This window comes from Triturus cristatus, chromosome 2_1 (assembly GCF_964204655.1).
Source record: "Triturus cristatus chromosome 2_1, aTriCri1.1, whole genome shotgun sequence".
In the NCBI taxonomy this organism is placed as follows: Eukaryota; Metazoa; Chordata; class Amphibia; order Caudata; family Salamandridae; genus Triturus; species Triturus cristatus.
This window is the reverse complement of record NC_140581.1, coordinates 173,386,671-173,409,631: the sequence shown is the minus strand read 5'-3', so window position 1 is coordinate 173,409,631 and position 22,961 is coordinate 173,386,671. Positions and strand designations below refer to the sequence as shown.

General features: G+C 43.5%; 1 protein-coding gene across 3 annotated transcripts in view; it reads right to left on the bottom strand.

Annotated features, from left to right (window-relative positions):
- Positions 1-7,165: 7,165 nt before the first annotated feature.
- The window catches only part of ARK2N (arkadia (RNF111) N-terminal like PKA signaling regulator 2N), a 269,417-nt gene continuing 253,621 nt past the window's right edge, over positions 7,166-22,961 (bottom strand). For all 3 annotated transcript variants that reach the window (XM_085629249.1, XM_085629231.1, XM_085629240.1), the window contains one exon: positions 7,166-9,682. In XM_085629249.1, the coding sequence (XP_085485375.1) occupies positions 9,493-9,682 (190 nt within the window). In that variant the 3' untranslated portion in view covers positions 7,166-9,492. The remainder of the gene's footprint in view (positions 9,683-22,961) is intronic.

The following is a 22,961-nucleotide window of genomic DNA, read 5'->3' as shown; positions in this document are numbered from 1 at the left end:
AAGTGCTGACAGCCAATCAGATCTCAGGATGAGATGTGTGGTTAGGCTCCGCCCACATATATATGATTTTACTTTTGATTTTCTCAGGAACTACTGAACAGATTGAAACCAGACCTGCAAAAGGCACATCCGTGACCTGAGGACTACCTCTCTGCCAAATTTCAAGTAATTCTGTTCAGCCGTTCGGGCTGTACCTTGGACTAAAGTTCCCTATGGAAAATTGCATGGGAAAAACGCGTTTTGGGACCCCCCTTTTTCTCGGCCCCCGCTTGACGAATCACCCCGAGACTTTCAGTGTAGGAGCGGAGCGAAGCGCCCCACCTACTTTGAAAATTTTGCGAGGATTCGTCAACCGGCGCCAAAGTTATTCCAAATAGAATGTTGCGGATTTCCTATGGAAACACGGTCCTAACTATAACTATCTACTGGCAACCGCCAGTAGATAATATACACACATATATATATATATATATATATATAGATATATAGATATATATATATATATAGATATATATAGATATATATATAATGATGTTGGATACATGTGAACTAATGGTCCTAATTTGGGAAGGAGTTGGCAATACAGTTGGCAGATAGTTAGACAATGCACTATGGTATTACTGTACATAGAGATTTCCATACGATTACTCACAACTTTGTTTTAAAGGCCTCACAGCTCATGATACAATTTATATTGTCTTTTAGTGGAGAAACTTCTTCAATATGACTCAGATTGACAAATTTGAAATTTTGATTTTCTCTGTATAAATCCCTCAGGGGCATGAGTCACGACCACATCTCAGTTGTTCTCAATGATAATAGGGGCTATATTTCGACTGATTGGTATGTTTAATAAGAATTTTCTGCATGCCAATATTTATATTAACATTTCAGTAAGAAAAACTTGCTCAACAGAATACATTACTTACCTTTGGTAACATTCTGTCTAGGTTACTCCTTCTCCTCGCTGAGTCCGCATTGTTTGAATAACCCTATGGACCAAACTGAATCTGGAAAAAGTTTTGCAATAGCTCCTGCACACAGGTTGTTGCCATCACGGCTCCAGCCTCCACACAAAGCCACCTTTCATGCATTCAATCATCTGTGGGTAGATATAGGGGGATGAGGGGGGGGGGGGGCTTACCCAAAATAAGTAACATTCTTCTAACTGATACTTCTACTCTCATACTTCTCATCATCTGATTCAGTTCCAATGCAATCATAACAATAGTTAGGTCTGAGGAGTGGACCCACGCAAGGAAGTCTGGCAAGACGAATTGGGCAAAATATCCACCCCTTCAGCCTAGAGGCTCTATACATCAGTGACTGATGAAAGCATAAACAAAGTCCAAGCAGCAGCTTGACTAGAGCCATGGAGTCAACCATTACCCTAGTGGACTGAGAAAATCTGCTTTTTACCAAGTGATAACGTTTTGATGCAGAGGGAACTCCATCAGGATAGGGTACGCTTCTTGACCACCTTACTCTTGTTCGCACCAGCAACACAAACGCACAGCTGATCAACACACTAGTTCTATTCATTAAGAAGCTAGTTTAACCTAGGCTGCTTTTTGGAGGGATGTGGGGCAGCTTAGAACATGGGAAGTGTAATAATCTGCCCCCCATGGAAAGGTGACATCACTTTCAGAAAGATCAGTTTGTCAAGAGAGAAGGTTTTAAATGGATATTGAACCAACAAGTCTGAAGATCACTCATGCGACTTTGACAACCATGTTCCTTATTGCTATCAGATAGAGTAAAACATTTTGCTGGGACAAAAGATCCACCCAAAGGGGAAGATGAAGTGGCGGGCCAACAGTTCCAAATAACACACTCTCCAAGCCCAGTCTGGGGGCACAAGCATGACCTGATTTTACTCAGACATATGGGATCAGAGGAAACAGTGGAAATGCATACCAAAGGTAGATATCCCAGAAAACGTAGATATCCCACCAAAGTCAGAACATGTCTACCAGAGACCACTGAAATGTAAACTGAAGAAAGCAAAATGCTGGGCACTGAGCATTTTCAGAAGTGATAAATTGGTTCACCAAGGGTGTACCTCAAAGCACGAAGATTCCCTGGGCACCCTCTGGATACAGATGCTACTTATGGTTGGCAAGATGAAGCCTAGTGAATTACTGTAACCTGCTGCTGGGGGGTCCAACCCAAGTGACTCACCTTCAGTTTAGTCCTGTTGGGTTTTATCCAGCCCCACAACCTCAAAGTCATCATATAGCGTGCAAGAGCCCAGGCTGATCTTGGTACAGAATCACCTGACAATCACATTGTCTGTTAGCATTTGACCCTGGCCGATGGCAGAAATGTCATGGGGCTAGCCAAATGCCGGGTAGGTGCAGCAGGTTTATGTAGCAAGGCTGCTCCAATGAGGACCGGAAACCTGGGATCTTTAGTTCATCCAGGTTCACCCCCAAGTCAAGGGGCAATGCATCAGTTACCACTGTGAGCACTGGTGGCCTAGGACAGAATGGCTTGCCACACATCAGACATCCACCACTGCAAAAATACAAATCTTGTATAACAGGCACGGCCAACAATGGGCCTATTGCAAGTACACGTTCCACTTGAGAGGTTACATGTGCCAACAAGCAAAGGGCACCAGCATGATAAAGGAAGATAACCGACCTAACAAGCTTAGAACTGCCAAGGTTGAAAGAATGGCTTTCGCCCGGGATGACAGCCTGAATGTCAGACATCCCATGGGAGTGAAAAGGCCTTTAAAGGAAAAGTAGCCTCTGTGTGGATCAGAGATGGGATTTAGACTCGTTCATTGAGATCTGCAGGTTAAAATGCAGCGACACTGCGCTGCAGGCAGTCTGAGACTACATGAACTGAAGTCGCCTTCAAGAGCCAACCAAGGTCAGGAACATGTATGCTCCCAAACTGTGACGATGGTCTGCTACCACCGACTTGACTTTTATAAACAAGGTGGTTGTGAGCCACAGGGTAGAACAGTGAACTGAAAGTGAAGGGAAACCAGCATTAAATGCATGAGCTTCTTGTGGGACAGCAGGATCGGTACACTATCCAGTCCTCGGAACCAAATTGCAACAGAATTTCGGCTTGTGTCACTATTTTGAACGTCTTCTTTTCGAAAGAAACAAAATCAAATACTCGGAGCTCCCAAATTGGGGTACGGCTTCCAGCCTTCTTGGAGTGTGGTGAGGGGGGGTGGGGGGATTCAGCCAGTAACAGGAGTAACACTTGAAGTCCCGCTCAGTACTTAATTTGAAAAAAAAAAAATAAAAAAAAAAAAAAAAGGGGGGGGGGGGGGGGTGCTCTTGTCAGAAGTCCACCGCAACTTGCCCCATCCATTGGCCCGGCTAGCACTGCCAATGCCACTAAAAAAAAATTGCTAGCCAGCACACTCCTACAAGTGTGACAGTTCAAATTTTCCAGGTCCCCAACGTGACGACGATGGCTTGGGCATCCAGTATTAGTCATTTTTAATGTTTACTGAATTATTAAACAAGTGTTGCTGTGGTCATCTCTACATTAGACAGACAGCAGACTGCCATACGTGCTGGGGTTGACAACCATCGGCTCAACTTAAACACGGATACTGATCCACCTCAGGCTCTATTCCGATTTAGCCTTTGGCAAGCAAGGTCACCTCTTCATTGAAAAAGATTTGAACACAAGTCACAGCAATTGGTGTGAGGAGCGTCCAAAAAGAGTAGGGAACAGTCAATTAGGACGATCTGCATGGCCCGTTGGTCCAAGTTTATCGAATAAAGAGGGGACAGGAAATATTGAATATGGTCCCACACTAGATGTTTGTGCTTGTCCTAGGGTAAACTAAAGCTTTATTGTTGTGCCAGGCGGAGAGGAGGTGCAAGACTGCTACTGCTGTTATGTTAATTACATTTATAAAGCGCATAGCTGCCCCAGCAACAGGTCTTCCCAGCACTACCCACAGAACCAGAGTCCCACACAGAGACAGCAGCAAAAGGGGACTAGGACATCCTAATAGACAAAAAGCCAGGTTTTTAGCTTTTTCCTGAAATCAAGATGATTTTGTGTATTTCTTAGCTTGAGAGACAATCTGTTCCAAAGGGCTGGAGTGAAAACTCAAAAGGAGCAGCCATCAGCTCATTTCCTATAGAACCGTGGGGCTGCCGCCAAATTTAGCTCGGCCAAGTGGATTGCTCAGTCAGGACAATACGGTTTGCATTAGAACAGACAGGATGAGAGCATGTGCGGTGAAATAGGCCAATAATAGGTTTCAGTCTCCTCAGAAGGCCAAAACAAGTGACCCCCCCCCCAGAGGCTACATGTTTCTCAAGACTGAGGGAGTCGTCCAGCAATATGCCCAGGTTTTTCACACATCATTTAGGTGGGGGCATGGGGGGGAGGGGGACTTTCCAGCCACCAAAGATCTACCCACAAATGAGTCTTTGCCGAACAGCAAGATCTGTTTTACTGGAATTTAATTTTAGACAATTGTCATCCATCCAACCAGCTACTGACCACATACAGCTCCCGAATTGAGTAATGTACTTAGAAGTGATAGTGGAAAAAGAGAAGATCAGTTTGGTATCATCTGCTTAAGAGATAACAGAGCCCCTAAAGTGTTCAATATGTCTGTCAAAGATCTGACATATAGATTGAATAGAGTGGGCCTCAATAAAGAGCCCTGAGGTACCCCATGTCCCTAAGGTCTGGAAAAAGAGAAGGAAGGGGGAGCGGGGGGGAGATAACCTGGAAAGAATGATGGCTAAGGAAGGATTCGAATCTTGACTGTGCAGGACCCCGTATGCCTATATCATAGAAGAGCTGTGAAAGAACCTTATGCGAGACCGTGTCTAAGGCAGCACACAAATCTAAGAGAATGAGTGCTGCACTGACAGGAGAGAAGATTCTGAGCTATGATGGGACCTGAAGCCATTTTGGGAAATGTCTCAAATGCTACTGGCTTCTAAAACCTCCACCAGGAGTTTAACATGTTTTTCTACCTCCTTGGCTACAAAAGGGAGTAGGTAAATAGGGCGGTAGTTACCAGGGCTAGTAGGATTGAGTGAGGGCTTTTTCAGGAGGGGAATTAAGTTTGCCTGTTTCCATGCCCGGGGAAGATTAGCCATCTCAAGAAAGTGGGGAAAGACGCCTCCTGCAGTTTTAGGATTGTGTCCTCTCCCATTGACACCACTCTTACCTCTTAAGGAAAAACAAATATTGCATAATTTTCAAGACTAAGCCTGAAACAGAAAGGTGGACTACAACTCTGCTAGGTCCCTGCTTAGATGATCTCATGGTATCATGGGTGAGAAGTGGGCTTTGACAGGACTGGTAGAAGCTCCACAGTGATTGGTTTGACCACCTATTGAAAGGATAGGCTACATTTCTGGATGCGCCATTAGACCACAAAGGACTATTTTGGCCCTTTCTTCCTCCTATGCCACACTGATGCCAGGGAATAAGGGTATACAACATTGAAAATGTACATGACCCGAGTCCTAGAAAAGCATTTTGCTTGATTGGAACTTTTAACCTGAAACTGATGTCTGCGCTGCATCAAATTTAAAAAAAATAAAGACCTGAAAACTCTACGCTGGCTGTTGAACAGCTTGCAAAGATGGACACAGATGGAAGAGGCACTTGTGAAATACCAATACTTCTGATTCTGCTAGATGAACTGATGCGCTAAGTAGACTAAACCCAGAGAATGCGCGCTGCTATTTTTGAATCTTTCCAGAGCAGAGTCAGCTTTCGTATCAAAGAATCGGGCCCTATAAATTGGTATGGACATCAAAGTAACCAGAAAATCAAGTAAGGGTACTGAGGCATGCACGCTAATGATGGCACTGGTCTGTGCCCATTCCTTCCTGAACTGTTTGAACAAACAACACGACGTTCCTCCGTTACGAGCAATGGAAGCGCCTTACCTAAAGCATCTACCAGTAGCAAGCCAGAAAGCAATACAATTCAAGGAACTCAGCACATAACTGCAAGACAAGCAGACTTTCTTGCCCACTGATCAATCCCCTTCCTGTCCAGAGGAGTGAAAGGGTAGAAGTTTTGGTTAACCTTATTATTGGAGGCTTGCACTACCATGTTTATGATGTTGGTCAGAACGCCAGATCCCCAGGTGCCGGTTTATGGCATCTGGAAATGAGACCGCTAACAGCCAGCTTAGACCAGGCTTCTGAGATAGGATCAACTACAGCCTCATTGAAATGTAAAGGAGGCAAAAGTAGATTTGACCAGGGTGGAGGATCGCCATACACAAACTACCCTTTATCTCCTCTGACAGAAGTAGGAGTTCCAACACTTATGGGGCTCCACCGGTTACGGAAGCACTCTCCTCAGTTGGAAGACCATCAGGTGAATCAAGGGCTGAAACTGGGGAAGTGTCGGAGCTACTGGCATTCTGTAAATCCCAGTAAAGACCAGCATCAGTGTAGTACGGAGGGAGTAGGTTTACTGTCTCCTCGTGGTCATCCTCGACATGTGGAACTTTGTTAGGCATCTTGCCGTCACTGGAGTCAGATAAAAATGGCTTCCATTGTGCTCAGGAGCGAAGTTTGAGTCAGGATATGCGAGTGCCAACTAAGCGACCATCCCTGTGAACAGGAGAGGTTCAAAGTTAAGTTTCTCACTTGTGTTTCCTGCGTTTTTTCTTGGACTTATCCTTCTACTTTGGTTTACCCGACCAGGGCGACAGAGTGGCACTCGTCTCCTTTCTGATGTTCCGAATTTAACTTTTCTGATGGTCTTTGGATCAATCAGGGAGCATTTGTTGCAGGGCTTGAAGTTGTCATTGGCTCCCAGACACAACAAACTGATGTCACGTAGGCGTATGGCAAATCTTTTTCCAATTTGTGTGACATTTTGAATCCTGTAGCTTTTTGTGGTGACATTATACTACACAACTAAAATGGTCTTAAATTTGTAGATGAATTGGTAAAACCGAAACCAGGAGTGAACTCCTGATCTACATTGTAGGCCATATAAAAAAAATAAGTAACACTGTGTGCAGTGATGGCGCCCATATGCATCTTTGTGTTATCATAGGCAGGTTGGGACAGAAGCACAGTGAAACCAACATCGCCACATACCAGGATATAGGAGCTATTGCAAGATTTTTCGAGATCCGATCTGGCGGCTGGGAGAGGATTCCAAATTTGAGAAATTAGGTAAAAGCAAATCAATCAGAGAAAATAGTTTATTATTAAAGATATCAAAATAAAGTGCATCCACTGTGGAGGGCAGGAAGATGGATTGAATACAGCATAGTCCTTTCTCTGCGTCATTCTTAGCTTGCGCCAACACTGGAAAAAGGCAAAGAACAATGCTTCAAAAAGGAATTAGAGCTTAATCAAATAACATGCTAATGAAATGATTCAGTGTTTAATCCAGCAACATTCAGGACACAAAGATGCATGTGTAGTTAAACATTACGTTAACAAATAATATGGACTGTTGTTGAGAAACTGAGAACTTCTTAATCGTGATCTAATTTCATGAACCTAAAGGGAGAAAAATATATATATGGACACATCAAGAAGACACAAATAACTTAACTGCTGGCAATAACCTTTTTAACAACAAAGAACATTTTGATAACTTCCTCTTCACCGCATTTTAGTCTCAAGATTGTTTTTTATAATTTTCTAGCCGTTTCTCTTGTAACGGCAATTATTAGACGTAGGCATACAAAGTCACTGCAACAAGTCACGTTTCCCTTTCATTATTACAAACGTGAAAAAGTCAAGAAAAAAGCCTTTAAATTATACACTATTTTATTTTTTTCTTAAAATACTTTAAACTTTATGCTACAGAACTTGTTTAAAAACAGAAGGTCTCATCTTGCACCAAAAATATATATATATATTTACATATATATATATAAAACACTCAGTTTGTTTGTAAGGACCATTAAATACTAATGTGATCGAGAATAAAAAAACCACACACTAATTCTTAATTACTGAAGCGTTGCACATTTTAAGCATTAAATCCAAGCAATGAAGTGGCTTCATTGCAGAAGATTAAGTTAAAATTCTAGCAACACCTCTACTGTGAAACTATCAAGTGCATTGCTTCTCAGCCACACAATGGCTAAAGATTTACTTTCCTGTTTACAAAAAGAAACGTTCTAGCTAGGAATCTTTTTCACTCAGTAAAACACTTCCTATAAGGATCCAGTGCTTGTGTTGGTAAGCTCTAAAGGTAACATGTTAAAACAAATGTGTAGTGTTTCAAACAGAAATAAATGAGACAAACAGCATTGGACTAAAATACATGATTTCAAACATAACAGTGCACAAAACTGAGGAAGTTTGATTGAGAAAGCAGTCATTTTTATATATACACATGGAAGTCACGTCATATCATACATACTAACAAAGATTTCTGAGTTGTATCCGTTTTAAGTGAGAAGGACGGTGTGGAGTACCTTCGAAAGCAGTGAAACTAGTTTACAGTACTTAGGGGACAGTCAAGTGATGAAAGGTTTGTACAAAACAGAAAATGGGAGAAAAGCTAAAATTGCATCGTGAGTTACCATGGTTGGTGATGATCAAAGGCTAATTCAAACTTCATTCATGTTACTTTCCTACATCCCAATTACTGTATGAAATGGCAAATTACAGAGAAGGATTTTAGATTGCACCAATGCAGAGGTGGCCTCCAAGGTGTAAGTCCTTAAAACGCAAGATTCCCAGATTGCAATTTTATTCCATATACAAGTCTGGGGGAGCAGAAAGTGTTGTATACTGGCATGGAAAACAATGACAACAAATGGTGCTTGCTCCGCATGGATGCCAAATAGACTACTAGAAAACATACTTTTGTCGCACAAAAGACTACCAACATCATAGGATGGGACAGGAATTGAGATATTTCAACTCAACAGAGACTATTTTTAAATACTTTGTAACAATTGAAATGTAAAAAAATAGATGAGGATAGATACCATTCTATTTTACAATATAAGAACCCTTTTGCTTTTGATCTTTAGCTGGACTTAGTTTATCAACCTGGATAAAACACATTAAATGATGCGACAGTAAAATACAACTATTACGTCAAGGCAGTGGTCATCAAGTGGATGGGATACACACAAATTAATAATGATATAAAAGGTAAGGTTAAAATGAACGTACATTATATGTAAGTGCAAGCAGAAATCCTGATTTGAGCAAGTACAAATATGTTCGATGTTTGCATTCTTAGCACACAGGATGCTCCTAGAAAACAAAATTGCTTTCAAATTAAATTAATTTTGTTATGGGTAAGGGCAACTATATTCTTTCATGAACTGTTACCTTTATGTCGACTGCCGCTTGTGTCTCCAGATTCTATTCAAACGTTGTACTATAGTTCGGAAGAACAAAACGTAAGATGCACCTCTCTTTCAAGAGGTAAAACAATATTGCCAACACAAAGAAGATGGCATCTAGATTGGGAAATTCTCCACAAGTGTCTATCCGTAACACAAAAAAGGTATGGGGGCACTGAACTGTGAAATGGTTACAGTAGGTATTTGCGCCGCGAGTCCTCGTCCAAAGTGAGGTCCACAACTTCGGAGGGTGAAGCCCAGTGCTGCTGGGGCGCCACAGCAGCCCAAGATTGTGCGGGCCGAGAGCTAATGTATGCAGAGCCCGAGCCCTGCTTCCACGAAGACACACTTTGAATGACGCCTCCTCGAGGGTGTGCACACCTGCAACAACACGAAATTGAAAGTATTAGAATACAACAGTTAAATGTTACCAACAGATGGCATACGCAGGATAAACTACGAGTACTTTTTATTTTTTGAAGTTTTACACAATGTGGACCACATCATAGTCTACAGAGTGCTTTACATTAAAGGATACATATGTACAATAAATCACCATCATCAAAAACAATACATTCAGGTAACCAGTAGAATAAATAACAAACATTGTTAAATGCATTAGGTTTGACCTATGTGATTAATATGGATTATGTTACTTACCCAGTAAATCTGTTCTTGTCATGTAGAGCTGTTTGTCAATAGAGGTTGCACTTCATGTTTGAGTAGCTGTAGATGCTCTGACGAGAGTTTGCGAGTGTGAGGTAGAATATTTGGAGGATAGCTAGAAAGCTCCAGGCAATAACCATGTTGGATAATATCTATCACCCATTTGTCTGATGTTATGGACTGCCAAATGGGGAGAAATCGTTGAAGTCTTTCCCTGACAGGAGTTAAGTGATCGGGGGAAATTAGGGCAAGTCACTGCTTGTTAGGGGAAGGGGAGTTACGAGCTGTGGTGCCTTTACACCTACCTTTGTATTGGTTTCCTCTGTACCATCCTCTATAAAAAAAGACCTTGTTGAGGCTTGTGTGTTGGATTTGTAAGAGAAAGCATTAGGGTCTGAGTATTTGGTTTTGGACCCGGCTCTGTAAAACGAGCAGCGAAAGGTTCATCTGTTTGATGAGGACTGGAGAGCTCCCATGGACTTCGCCTCTTCCGTATCCATCTTAATTTTCTCTAAAGCTTCATCGACCTGAGGTCCAATCAGATGTTGTTTGTTAAAGAGAGCGTTTAAAATGGACTGTTTAACTTCAGGTTTAAATCCTGAAATCCCAAGCCAGGTATGTCTTCTTAGGAGAATACTGGTTTTAATTACCCTGGCTGCAGTATCAGTAGCATCTGAAGCACCTCTTATGGAAGAGTTAGAAATGAGTTTGCCTTCATGAACTAACTGCTGTGCTTTAATTTTGTGTTAATCTGTGAGATATTGAAGTAGTTCCATCTCGTCCCAATGTGCCCTATCATACCTAGCTAGTAGGCCCTGTGTGTTAGCAATATGTCAGTGGTTTTACCAGATGCATGGATTCATTTCGACTCCTTGTCTGAGGGAGGTGCATTGGCAGAGGACAGAGTTTGCTCTCTTACAAGTATTAGAGACCACTAACGAGTCTATAGGTAATTGTTCCTTAATAAAAACAGGATCAGATTGCGGGGTTTTATATATTTTTATCAACCCAACACGGGCACGCACAGGGTTTTTAAATATTTCGTCCGCATGTCTCATCATGCCCTTTAACATAGGAAGACTGACTTGTCCTGTGTTGACCCTAGAGTGTCAAATAAAAAATCTTCCTCCAAAGACTCCTTATGTAATGCAACCCCATGATACTCTGCTGCTCTAGAAAAAAGCTGTTAGTAAGCTACATCACCTGGTGTGATGGCTTTGCATGGTATAGATCAGGGTCAGTATCCATGGAAGGGTCAATAGTGTAGTCATTCCATGGATCTACAGGCAAATTAGTATTATCATTATCCTCATCTAGATCAGGTAGTGTATGAGGAGACCCCTAAGGTGTTATGAGTAGAGGAGCTGAACTTGGTAAATGTGGTAAAGATGGTGGAGGTGGATGAATAGGGCTTGTAGCCATGTCCGCCTTTTTCTTAAAAGGAATCTTATTAGTGGAGTCCTCTAAAGGAAGTTTCCGTTTAGATGGGGTCTTAGCTAAAATATGTCCAGTATTTGGATTGATGTATATTTTTTTTTGTTTAGGGTCTGATTTTTCTTTGAAAAGCTCCAGGATATGTTCTGGAGACTTTGTGGGGCTTTCTTTCGTTTTCAGCGTCAAAGGTTTTGGTGCCGAACCAGTCTTGTCTTTCGGAGCAGAGAGTTTCGGATCCGAAGACATCTTTAGACGAGTCAAAACTGAGCCGGAAGGCTTGACTATTTCGGTGCCTGGCCTGTTAACGGGGCATCGGAAACATTGTCTTGGTGCCGACCAAGGCCCAAAGGCAGAGGTGGTTCTGAAGCCTTATGCTTGATGGAAGCGGTTTTGTGGGGTAAAGGGTCAGTAGTACTCACTGCACCCTGTCCCGGAGGCACGTCTTGAGACTCTAAATCAATCTCCAGTTCAGAATCGGATTCTGGAACAGAGAAGGCTTCTTCCTCTTCTGCTGCAGACGTTTCAACCTCTTCATGTTCGGATTCTTCCCCGAAGATACCCGGAGTATGTTGAATGCTTTGGTGTTGCATTTCTCTTCGTCGAGCCCGATGATCCTGTGGAGTCTTTTTCAACTGGAACGACTTCCAGTCTTCTTCCTTGTGCTCCGGTGAGAGGCACATGTTACAAAGTTTGTGTAGGTTGGTGCGCGGGTACTTGTGTGCCACAGAGGGCAGAATTGGAATGAAGTCTGTTCCATCGGCAGAAGGGTGGACCGACACGGCAAGGCCCGAGGGCCACCCAAGATGTTTCTGACCAAATGTCTTGTGTTTCCTGATCAATTCGATACCCGGAGAACAGGGAAACATGTACAAGAACAAAATACCATTAAGTGTACAGTGGATTGCGCACCAAGGGAAAGTTGAAGGACGGTTTCGAACCCGGAACGCAGTTATACACTTCCGAACCCAATAGAGGAAAAAAACTAACAATGGAGTTGATGCCCATGTGTACTATAACCAAAAGGAGGAGTCAACTCACCTGGTGACAGAAAAGACTTCTTCAAAGAAAAACAACTTGCAAACATCCAGACCCAACACTAGATGGCAGGAGTATGCAAAGCATGTGTATCTACAGCACACATGCCTCGAACATATTTTTTTTGTAAGTTTTAAGTTGGTGAACAGTTGTGCAATATAAGAAAAAGAAACTCCGTAAGTGTCATCACTAGTTTTTTGAGAAAGGCAATATATTAAGTAACATGTGGTGATCAAAAAAAGCAGTCCTGTACGTTCGGGTGATTTTGGCACTATATAAACCTGACCCCAGAATAAAACAGTGAAAAGCAGGTTTGAACGCGGAGGTGATTTGGGGGGTGTAGGGAATCTATGCAACAGTGTCAGTAAATCGGTCTACTGTCTTTTGCTCTAGCAAGACAAATTATAAGTTTATTTTGAAAAGTGGTGTGTAAAATATTGTTGGGTGGAAGTTACTTTTTAGTTGCAGATTATGGCATACTGAAAGTTTGTTGGATGGGTGAAATGAGGACTGTCTATTGTACGCTACTTGCGGGGTGAGTCAAGTTTTCGGCACTGCAGCTAGAAATGCTTTGTGAAAAAGCCTCAGGCATTTGGCTTCATCTAAACGTTTCTTTCTATTCTGTTTTGTGCACAAGACCGGGGTTCAGAACACAACTGCTGTGCCCGCAGCAGTGGAGCTGGATGGTGTACGGCTTTCTCAACACTTGTGCAAGGCAGTAGAGGTTGTGTGCAATGCTACATCTGCAGTGTTTAACTATCTCTGTAGAATTACAGCCACTGTGCAGTCCTCGAGTCATTGTGCAATGCTGCAGTAAATGTGCACTGCTGCATGCACTCAATAGTCATTTTGCAGTGTTCCAATGAACACTGCTAAAGTCACTGTGCAATGCTGAAATCGGTGCACTCTACTAAACTCAGCACTCTACTAAACTCAGCACTGTGCATTGCTAACTAACGTCTGGTGTTACACTATGAACAGCATTACGAGAGTACAAACAGTGCTACAGAGTTCGCGCCTCTGTGCACTATTACATACATCAGGCAGTGTTACGGTTAGTAACGGAAATGAAGCGTTACACAAATCTCTAACATAACATGCATTCAGTGTGCAATGACAGTGTGAACTTGTAGTGAATGTGTTCTACAAAGAGCGCAGTGCTGCTGGAAGTGTGCAGTGGTAATCAGTCTGCACTGTTCGGTACAAGACTTCAGTCAATCTGCAATTCTATGGAAACAACACTTACTACGCCACCATGCAGTGGGCAGTGTTACAAACAGTGAACAGTACCACAGGCCGCGCACAGTGTCACAAACAGCAAATGGTGTTGCAGACAGTGTTCCTTGTTGCACTATAGTGCTGACAGTTTGCAGTGGAGACAAGACGAGAGAGTGCCCCAGTTACAGTTTAGTGCAGCAAATAGTTTAACTGCAGTACAGTGTGCAGTGTTGCAACCAACATACAGTGTTACAACCGAAGCACAAATGCAGTGTGAAGTGGTGCTGCTAGTAAGCTCTACTACAGTCAGTTTGCACTGTTAAAGTCCGAGGCGTCTTTCTAGAAAATATGGACAAATGACCCACCAGCTGCGAGCTCAGTGAAAGTTGCGACAAGAACCAGAAGAAGCATTTCACGGCCCCCTCCCGAGCAGGAGCTGCTGTAAAAAAGTACACAAACCCGTGTGAGCACACCTAAATACCCCTTCCTGTGGTAGAGAACTGGATGTGCCCAAGAGCACTCTGGCATCTGGGTCGCGCTGGGAGTCCCCGTCTGAGAGGCAGATAGCGGCCAGCAGCAGGATTAGCAGGGCTCGCATATCCACAGTGGTCGCTTTTTAGGTCTCGCCTAGCGTTGCAGCGCATTTGTTTCTCGCTCTGCGATGCCTCTTGTAATAGAGGAGATTTTAGAAGCGGAGTGGAAGCTCCGCCCATCCTTTTGATTGGCGGGCATCATCTATGTTTAACGCTGGCCTCCAATTGGAAATGAGGATTCTTGGTTAACGCCCTGTCTCCTTTGGGCCCCGCCCATCCGGACTGGATTGTTTCCTTGCGGCAATATACAGTCTCCTTTAAATTAGTCAGTAGGCACTTTTTCCAGCTTGTTTACAATGGCGTTGGGCTGCTGGCCGGTGCTCTCCATCCACCGCTGAGTTCTGCCAGATGTTACCCCCCACTTGAACCAGAACCTTACTACGTGCAGCCTGTCTCCGCCGCTCGCAACTGCTGCTGCTGGCTCTGCTCGGGAGGAAGCGACACTGCCTATGCAGCCCATCCGCATGTGAAGTGCAGTCTCATCTACGGTAATCTGTCATAACACCCCCGGCACGGAGTGCAGATTGGTCTTCCTTCCTGCCGTCCAGCCCTCTCCCTGCGCCTTAAACCTGCTCCAACGCTCGCACAGACGCTGCAGCGCGACCTCCCCGTCCGAGGCACGTAGTGAACCCCTGCCAACACCATATTCATAGAAACATTCTACTGCACACCCATTGAGTGGCACTCCACTCAGACGGCCCCCCCCCCAGTCAACAGGGTCACCGCCACTCCTCCTCCAGTTTATTGGGCGCAGCTCACTCCTACATCCCACAGTCATCCACCGCCCCAGGCAGCTCTAGCGGCCAACCGGAGCCCCAGGGGAACTGGGCCACACCCCCAACGTGCCGCTCAGTGACAGGCCCCCAAAGCAATCAAACTGCCGCAATCAACTTCAACTCAAGGGCCGATCCCGCAGCCTCGGCAGCTGGCAGCACGGGGAAGGGTACTGCCCGGTCAGGTCTCGTTCCAGCTCTTGTCGCTCATGCAAGCCCCTGGTACAAAAGGTGCAGCGGTCCCCTCCTTCACCTCCGATTAGCAGCTCTCCGTCATGCAGGCCACCGCCAGCAGCTCCGCTCACTCTTATGCCCTGTCCCCTGGCGCCAAAGGCCTCCAGCAATCACATGGAACCCAGTATCTACCCCAACACCGGCAGCCGGTCACAGCTGCCTCCGGGCCCCCTCCAGACATCGAGGCATCAATTCACGGGGGAGTGTATGCTTATGTCCTGGGTAGTAGCTACACCTTTCCTATGTTCTGTACCATACGTACCATTTCTTGAGTGGTTATCCCTATAATTTTGTATAGGTTTATTCCATATGTTCCATATACATGATGTAGGGGGTGGTAGTTGCATCTAATGTACGTTTCGGCCACTTAGAACGTCTGTATATTCCTTGTATTCCCACATGTATGGCGGCTGGGGGGATGGTAGCACCACCTTCTATATGGTTGTCATGTGCTGTGCGTATCACTTCTTGGGCAGCAGTTACACCTTCTATATGTTTAGCTGCTATATGTGTTCTGTCCTGTGGGGTAGATACACCTTTACATGTTTCTTGTATACCGCATATGTCATGTTGCGCGTGGCTGTTACACTTTCTGTATATTCCCAGAGCGTTAATTTTACCTATGCTTGGGCTTTTGATCTATTGCACCTCCCATATCCAGGGTGCAGCTCACACCTTCTGTAGATTTCTCTTGTAGTGCTTATAACACGTTGCTCTTGAGCGCCTTTTGTTGGGTCCCAGTGCTGTAGCTCACCCTTGGGCACATATGCGTGGAGCTGGCATCCTTCGCCCCAGCTTCCTGTCAATGTAACATGAATTGTGTCAGGTGGTGATGGGGGTCCTTTGATTTTAGCAACAAAAAAAACTGCATTAGAAAGTAAACCTGTCCTTACAGCGTGTAATCTGCCTGGTCCTGTGTGTGCTAGGAATGCAAGTTTCAACAGAAACAGCAATCATTTAAATGGGCAATTTTAAACTTTTCTAAACACGCCCATTTTTGGTAGACAATATGGAACTGGAGAGAGAGGAAAATTATATTTGCCCAGGATCACACAATGTGTGAAGCAGAGGTTGCACCTCACATCTCCTGGTCCCATAGTCAGCAGTAGAGGACCCATGGCACATCTCCCCTGTGATCCTGGGCAAATCACTTAATCCCCCCCGTGCCTAACAAAATGAATGTGTCCGTCTGTAACGCAACTGGAGTTAGCATCATATAACAAGCATTTGCAATGCAATAGGTCTCGCATTTACACGAATTCAGCTATTGGCATTGTAAATGACAATGCCTTTTATGTATGTTTTAATAACGAAAACAAAAATAAAAGGCATTGTTATTTGCAATGTCAATAGCTCAAACTCGCGTAAATGCGAGACCTATTGCATTGCAAATGTTTGTTTTTACCTAGGAAACAGCAGGAATTTGTAAGAGAAACTTTGAACACACTGGTCTGTGAAGGCTCGATAGCTAATATGCTCATGAACAGCTGGAGGCGGAGCCGTTTGTCTAAGACTTCGAGAGAGCGCGAGAGAGAGAGGCGAGAGAGGAGAGAGAGCATACGCGCAGGGGTTGGTGGTGGAGCAACATGAGGAGAGGCAGAAAGTATCAAGGATAAGCAACCCAGAAGTATTCAAAAGACTGAGAAGAATTCAACACGCATTAGGTAGCCATGCGTGCTATCATGTAAAAACTCCTCCTTCCAATACATCTGCAACATCACTGTTTCAATGCATGCAGCCAGGGAAAGTAAACAAAATGTGCAACGAAATAAGAATGTAGCTGTGCCGTGTGCCACAAGAAGAATTCTTGAAATGCATAAAAATGTTCCACACAAAAATGGATAAACAGTATTTCGGCAACGGGAACTGATAAGAGCACCCATAAGATACAATAATAGATTTCACAAGCACTGTGCAGGCGAAACCTAAAAATGTAAGTAAGTAAAAAATAAATCTGGCTAGGGTCCTCCCAGGGCAATCAATAGTTACTGGGCCCGCACTGTGTCCACTAGCATCTTTCACCTCGGTGTCCTGGCACCACACGCATGACAAACTGGGGACCAAGCTTCCTTTTAGTACTGGACTCGCAGGGAAGCTCAGAAGAGCAATCCAAGGCTGCCCTCAAGGTGATGCTGTGGACCAGAAACGCAGAACCTAGCGAACCATCCAATAACTCAATAAATCACTGTTCACTTAGTGCTTTCTCTTTAAACAGAAAAAGTACTTGCAGTCATGGACTTGGCATTATCGAATCCTCAATCTTATTTGGAGCTTATCAACATGGGGCTAAATAAATAGCAATGCAACCAATTAAATCACTGCATAGTAAACTGAAGTTTTATCAGGATGCCCTAGTGTGTTTAAACAAGAATGGTGGCGTACGTGGGCTGATTCACTGTTTGTGGTATAGCAGATTTGTTGTGCGTCACTAGGGATGGGTCACAACAAATGGAGGGTCCAGGGAATCAAGGAACTGAGATAAGCTACTTATCTGCTTCATAGAGTACGAGAGTAATGTAGACATGGTTTCTAAAGTTTGTGAGAAAACAATGCCTTAGAAGTGGCCTTCAAAATGTGGGGAGAACCCAGTATTTAGGGGAGTCAAGTGAGAAAAGATGCCAACAGAGTCTAGCTGAATTACATTTCTGGTAACAGCAAACTCTGCTGCTAAAAGGGGTAATGAACATAACCACAAAGTCTGAAATGTTACACATGGTAATGCAAGGAAATAAAAGGTATCCGTTTTTATTATTTCCAAAATGTATTACCTGTAATATACTGTCTCCCCTAAGGGTTCTAGAGATTCTATTTGCCTCCTTACAAAAGTTTAATTTCACACACTGTGAAAAAGAAAGCAAAATATCCCATCTCATTCGAAGTTTTCGGCTTGCTTGCAGCGTTTTACTTTGCATAAATTTTTTGCGATAAACATTAATAGTACTACTGAATGTCAATTATGATCTAGGAAACGGATGGATGAACTAGATCAATCTCAGTTGTTTTCCAGGATTTGTATGGGAGAGGGAGGAGGGGGAGAGGGAGGAGGGGGAGAGGGAGGAGGGTGGAGGGAGGAGGGGGAGAGGTAGGAGGGGAGGAGGGGAGGGAGGAGAGAGGAGGGGGGGGGAGGAGGGAGGAGAGAGGAGGGAGAGAGGGGGAGGAAGGAGGAGGGGGAGGAGGGGGAGGAGGGAGGAGGGAGGAGGGGGAGGAAGGGGGAGGAGGCAGGAGGGAGGAGGGGGAGAGGGAGAGAGAGGGAGGAGGGGGAGGGAGAGGGAGGAGGGAGGAGGGAGGAGGGAGAGGGGGAGGAGGGAGGGGGGAGGGGGAGGAGGGAGGAGGGAGGAGGGAGGGAGAGGGAGGGGGAGGGAGGGAGAGGGAGGGAGAGGGAGGAGGGAGGAGAGAGAGGCGGGAGGGAGGAGAGAGAGAGGGAGGAGGGAGAGAGGGAGGAGCTGCAGGTTTAATGATTATTATTCAAAATCCATTCCAACAAAACATTTGGACAATAAGTTAAACATTCAAACACAAGCTATTTATTGTGGCAATCCACTTTGCCCTTACCACGCTGTGAGACAAAGGCGGAATTGTCTAGAAACACCTCTTCCCTGGGAGAGAGGAAAATCCTATAATATCCAAAATGGAGAATATGCCACAGGGATTGATACAATATGTTACGGCGAAAACCAAACTGATGGGATTTCTGCACACTGATATGAATGGAGTCCCTCCCCAAAAAAATCTTAGCACAGCCGATCTCTAGTGACTTACTTCCAGAACCCGCTTTACATCTAGTACTACAATACTTCTTACTGAGCTTGGACACACCTTGGATCCAGATTTTACATTTTCATGTAGGCTATCAATTTGTGAAGCAATTGAACTGAAATAATGTCAATGATGCAAAACTCCTGTACGACTGGAAATACAGATTTGAATACTTCTGATCTTTCCTGGGCCTGTGTTGTTAATCAAATGTCAGTGGGTCACATGATGTAGTCACTTATTAGGAATTACTAGAACAATATGCACTGAGTAAATCTGTTTTTTGTGTACTTCTGCCCATATATCCCATACTCGAACTGTTTCACTCTGTGCTGCATTCATTAAACATAGAATGTGGACAACAGCATACACTGTTTGTTTCATGGTGGCCGAGGAACTGATTTTTAAACTATGGAAATCTAAAACGTCCTCATAAGTAGTTGAATGGAATGCAGATCCACTGTTCCTAGCCAAGTATGAAGGTCTACTGTAGTTTAAATGTAATACAGAGGATATTATATATATACATACACACACACACACACACACACACACACACACACACACACACACACACACCGCTAGATCTCTCTATCGATATCTATCTCTATCGATATCTCTCTCTCTCTGTCCTGAGATGTGATTCTTGCTTTGCACTGTTCCTTACTTTTTGCCTGTTTGACTAGCTGTCAAGGGAGATTACTGTTACTTTTAATGTTAATATTGCTGAATATAGTAAATACCATTACTTTCTTGTTGTCCCCACTACTATTTTACTGCAAACTTGAAAGTAGAGAGTTTGCAATGAGGGATCACATTTAGAGGAGGTACACATGCAATATTTATTTTCCCGTGCGATAGGTCACTATTTTTCAAAGATGTGACACCCAAGTTGTCCTCAACAGCAATTGTTCAGCCTACACGTAAACTGGGACAAATCATGTAGTTATTCAGTCCACGCAGATCTGCACCTATGTCAGGAGGGCCCAGGGATAGACGAGATTACAAGAGAACCAAGTTCCTTCCAATATTTGGCAATTAAGTGTATACTACACTGACCAACTTATGAGAGGAAAATCTAGACTGTGCTATAGTTTCATTAAGACCACAGGTTGCCTTTTGGTTGTACACGGCCGCTATTAGAGGAGTTTAAGAAGGTCATCACAAGATAGTGATGCTACCCATTCTACTCTGCTTTTTTGTTCATTGCCCTCATAATAGTTCTCAGAAACGTTTTTAAATAATTAGATGTACTACTAAGCACACTGCTTTGGGTGGAAGAGCAAGCATAGAATAGCAGTCAAGGAAACGAAACACCCTCCGTCCCACGGCGGGTTAGATGTGCTAGTTTCGAATTTTATTCGAATTATATTATCACTTGGCCACACAGAATCCAGTGGGTCACAAGGTGGCATGTGACAGGAATTTAAATGAGACTTGGCTAGCAGATGAGGAAAACTATACCACCTATTACTCCAGGGACTTTATTAGTCCCTCGCCTTCCAAGACTGCGTGTGAAGGGGACTGCAAGGGAGGCAGGAAAGTCTTTCATATGCACTTCTGGTATCACGGACTTGGACAAATAGACTGTTGCCACAATCACAAAGCTGGAGGTCTTTTTTCAAAGGCAGAGTCAGTGCCTCGTTTGATGAACTTGTGGAGGAATATGGACTCCAGAAGAACAGGTACACTGCACAGATTATGCGGAATAAAGGATACTGACCCTCAGATACCTACTGCAAACTATGGGAGAGGGCAATAGATTGATGTCTTGGTTCCAGTTTACTACTAAGCAGCACTGGAATCACGCTGGATCTCAGAAACAAGAGGAAAGAAGAAATAAGGAGTTCAACAACTCAGAATGGACCAGGTTCTAGACTACCCAAGTGAGGTGTCCAAACTGCTAGATTAAAAAATATTCAGTTTAACTTTCTCCATGGAACCTATATGTCCCCTAAAAGAATAGCTCAAACATACCCCTTAAAAGACACGAAATGTCCCAGATGTAGGGCTGGCAAGGTTGGCTTTACGCACATGATATAAGGTTCTAAAAAGATATTGGCAGACAGCTGTAGGAGAGCTGACATCACTGGCTGCAGAGTCTCAATCCTGCCAACTCACCTAATTCTCTTCACTGCAACGCGTGTATTATCAAAATCAATCCCTTTTCAGTCGGCGCCAACAGCGCTCGTCAAAAACTTCTCAATGTCTCTGCAATTAAGACATCGAGTGTTACAAACCCAGAAGGCAAGCCTAATGACTTCTTAGTTTTAAATTAAAAAATAAAAAAGGGGGGGGGGCTCTGGAAATTACACAGCACGTTAGGTTTACTTACATTTTCGAAGGCTCAGATTCCATTTACTGCAGAAACGCCATTGTAAAAACTGCATCTGAAGCGAACTAAGAAGTGATTATGCTTGCCTTCTGGGTTTGTACCACTCGATGTCTTAAATGCAGAGACATCGAGATGGTTTTGACAAGAGCGCTGTTGGCGCAGACCGAAAAGGGATTTATTTTGATAATACACGCGGTGCGGTGAAGAGAATTAGGTGAGTTGGCGGGATTGAGTTTCTTCCCTCTCCTTTTAAAAAAAAAACATGAGGTGATACTAGTGTTTTGAACAGCTTTCCGCCATTTAGTGCATCTTTTACATATTACAGGGTGCAAGCTTCCGCAATGACGCACATGCGCTGACCGGACAGGCAGCTGCTTACAGCCAAGGTAATCCACAATTCAGTTGGCTTGTTAAGTGATATACGATACTTTTGGAGATGTCTTGAGTATTTATTGGAATTATTTTCTAGCAACAAAGGTGTGGCTGTATTTCCGGGGCAAAGCATGGTTGATGAACAGCTTCGATAAAGTTCATATGGAAGCGAGTCCTGATCGCTTTTAAATTACAGCTGATTCGGACCACAAGGTAATTTCCCAGGTAATCAGTTACGCAATTTATTTACACATTTGAGTTGGAGTGGCATACAGGAGAAGGGGTTCTGATGTTGTGCTTCTGCATTATTTCCCCATAGAAAACTTTGATATCCACTAAGAGGCAGCCCTGAGGAGAGTCCCAGCAGCTGTAGCCTGGGTCTCGAAACGCATTGGCTACTTGTCCATGGAGGAATTAAAAATACGAATTAAGTTGTGTACTCTGAGAGGGATTGTGATGAGTTGTATTGAAGAATATTTCCCCGTGTGTGATAGAGCGAGTGGTTGACTTTTCATAGATTAGGTTCAGTTGTAGGGTGGATGATGTTAATGAGTGAATGTGGTTGGTGATTTAATGTTTGTATCAATGTGATTTGTATCTATAAAAATACGTTTTATGGTTAATGAGATGTTTTGATGTTTGTCATTTGAAATTGAAGCATTTTCTTTTCTGTACATTGAATTTTTGATAAAAATGTTGTCTTAGAAAACAAATCAAATAGAAGTGGCTAAATAAATAGTCCATTTAAATAGATACAGTGAACGGGGCCAGGTACTTTTTTGTGTTTGGTCTTTCTTAGAAAGGCGCATGCAAAGGCCAATAGTGAGTGATGGAAAATAAAAAGCACACGAATGAGCGTGTGTTCAGAGTTTAAAGCCCTTACTAAAAGGCTCTCAGAGCAGAGCATGCGCGCTAGCGCAGGCGAGACCTAAAAAATTGGAAATACATATTGAGACATTGGATGTGATCCACACAAAAACAGTAATAGATATCCCATAAAGATAAGAGATACATTTTGAAATTGATATCAGAAGAGTAAACAGTTGATACCATCTTACATAATGGATAAATGTGTGTAACAAATGCCTCAATTGTAATGTATAACTAATAAGGAAGGGAATAGAATGAGCAAATTAAAGTGGGTATACAAGACAACATGCTGACATAACAAAATCAATAAAATGTGTTCTGAAAAGACGAACAAACCAAAGACTGGCACATCTGTAAATTGAAAAATAAGCCACTGA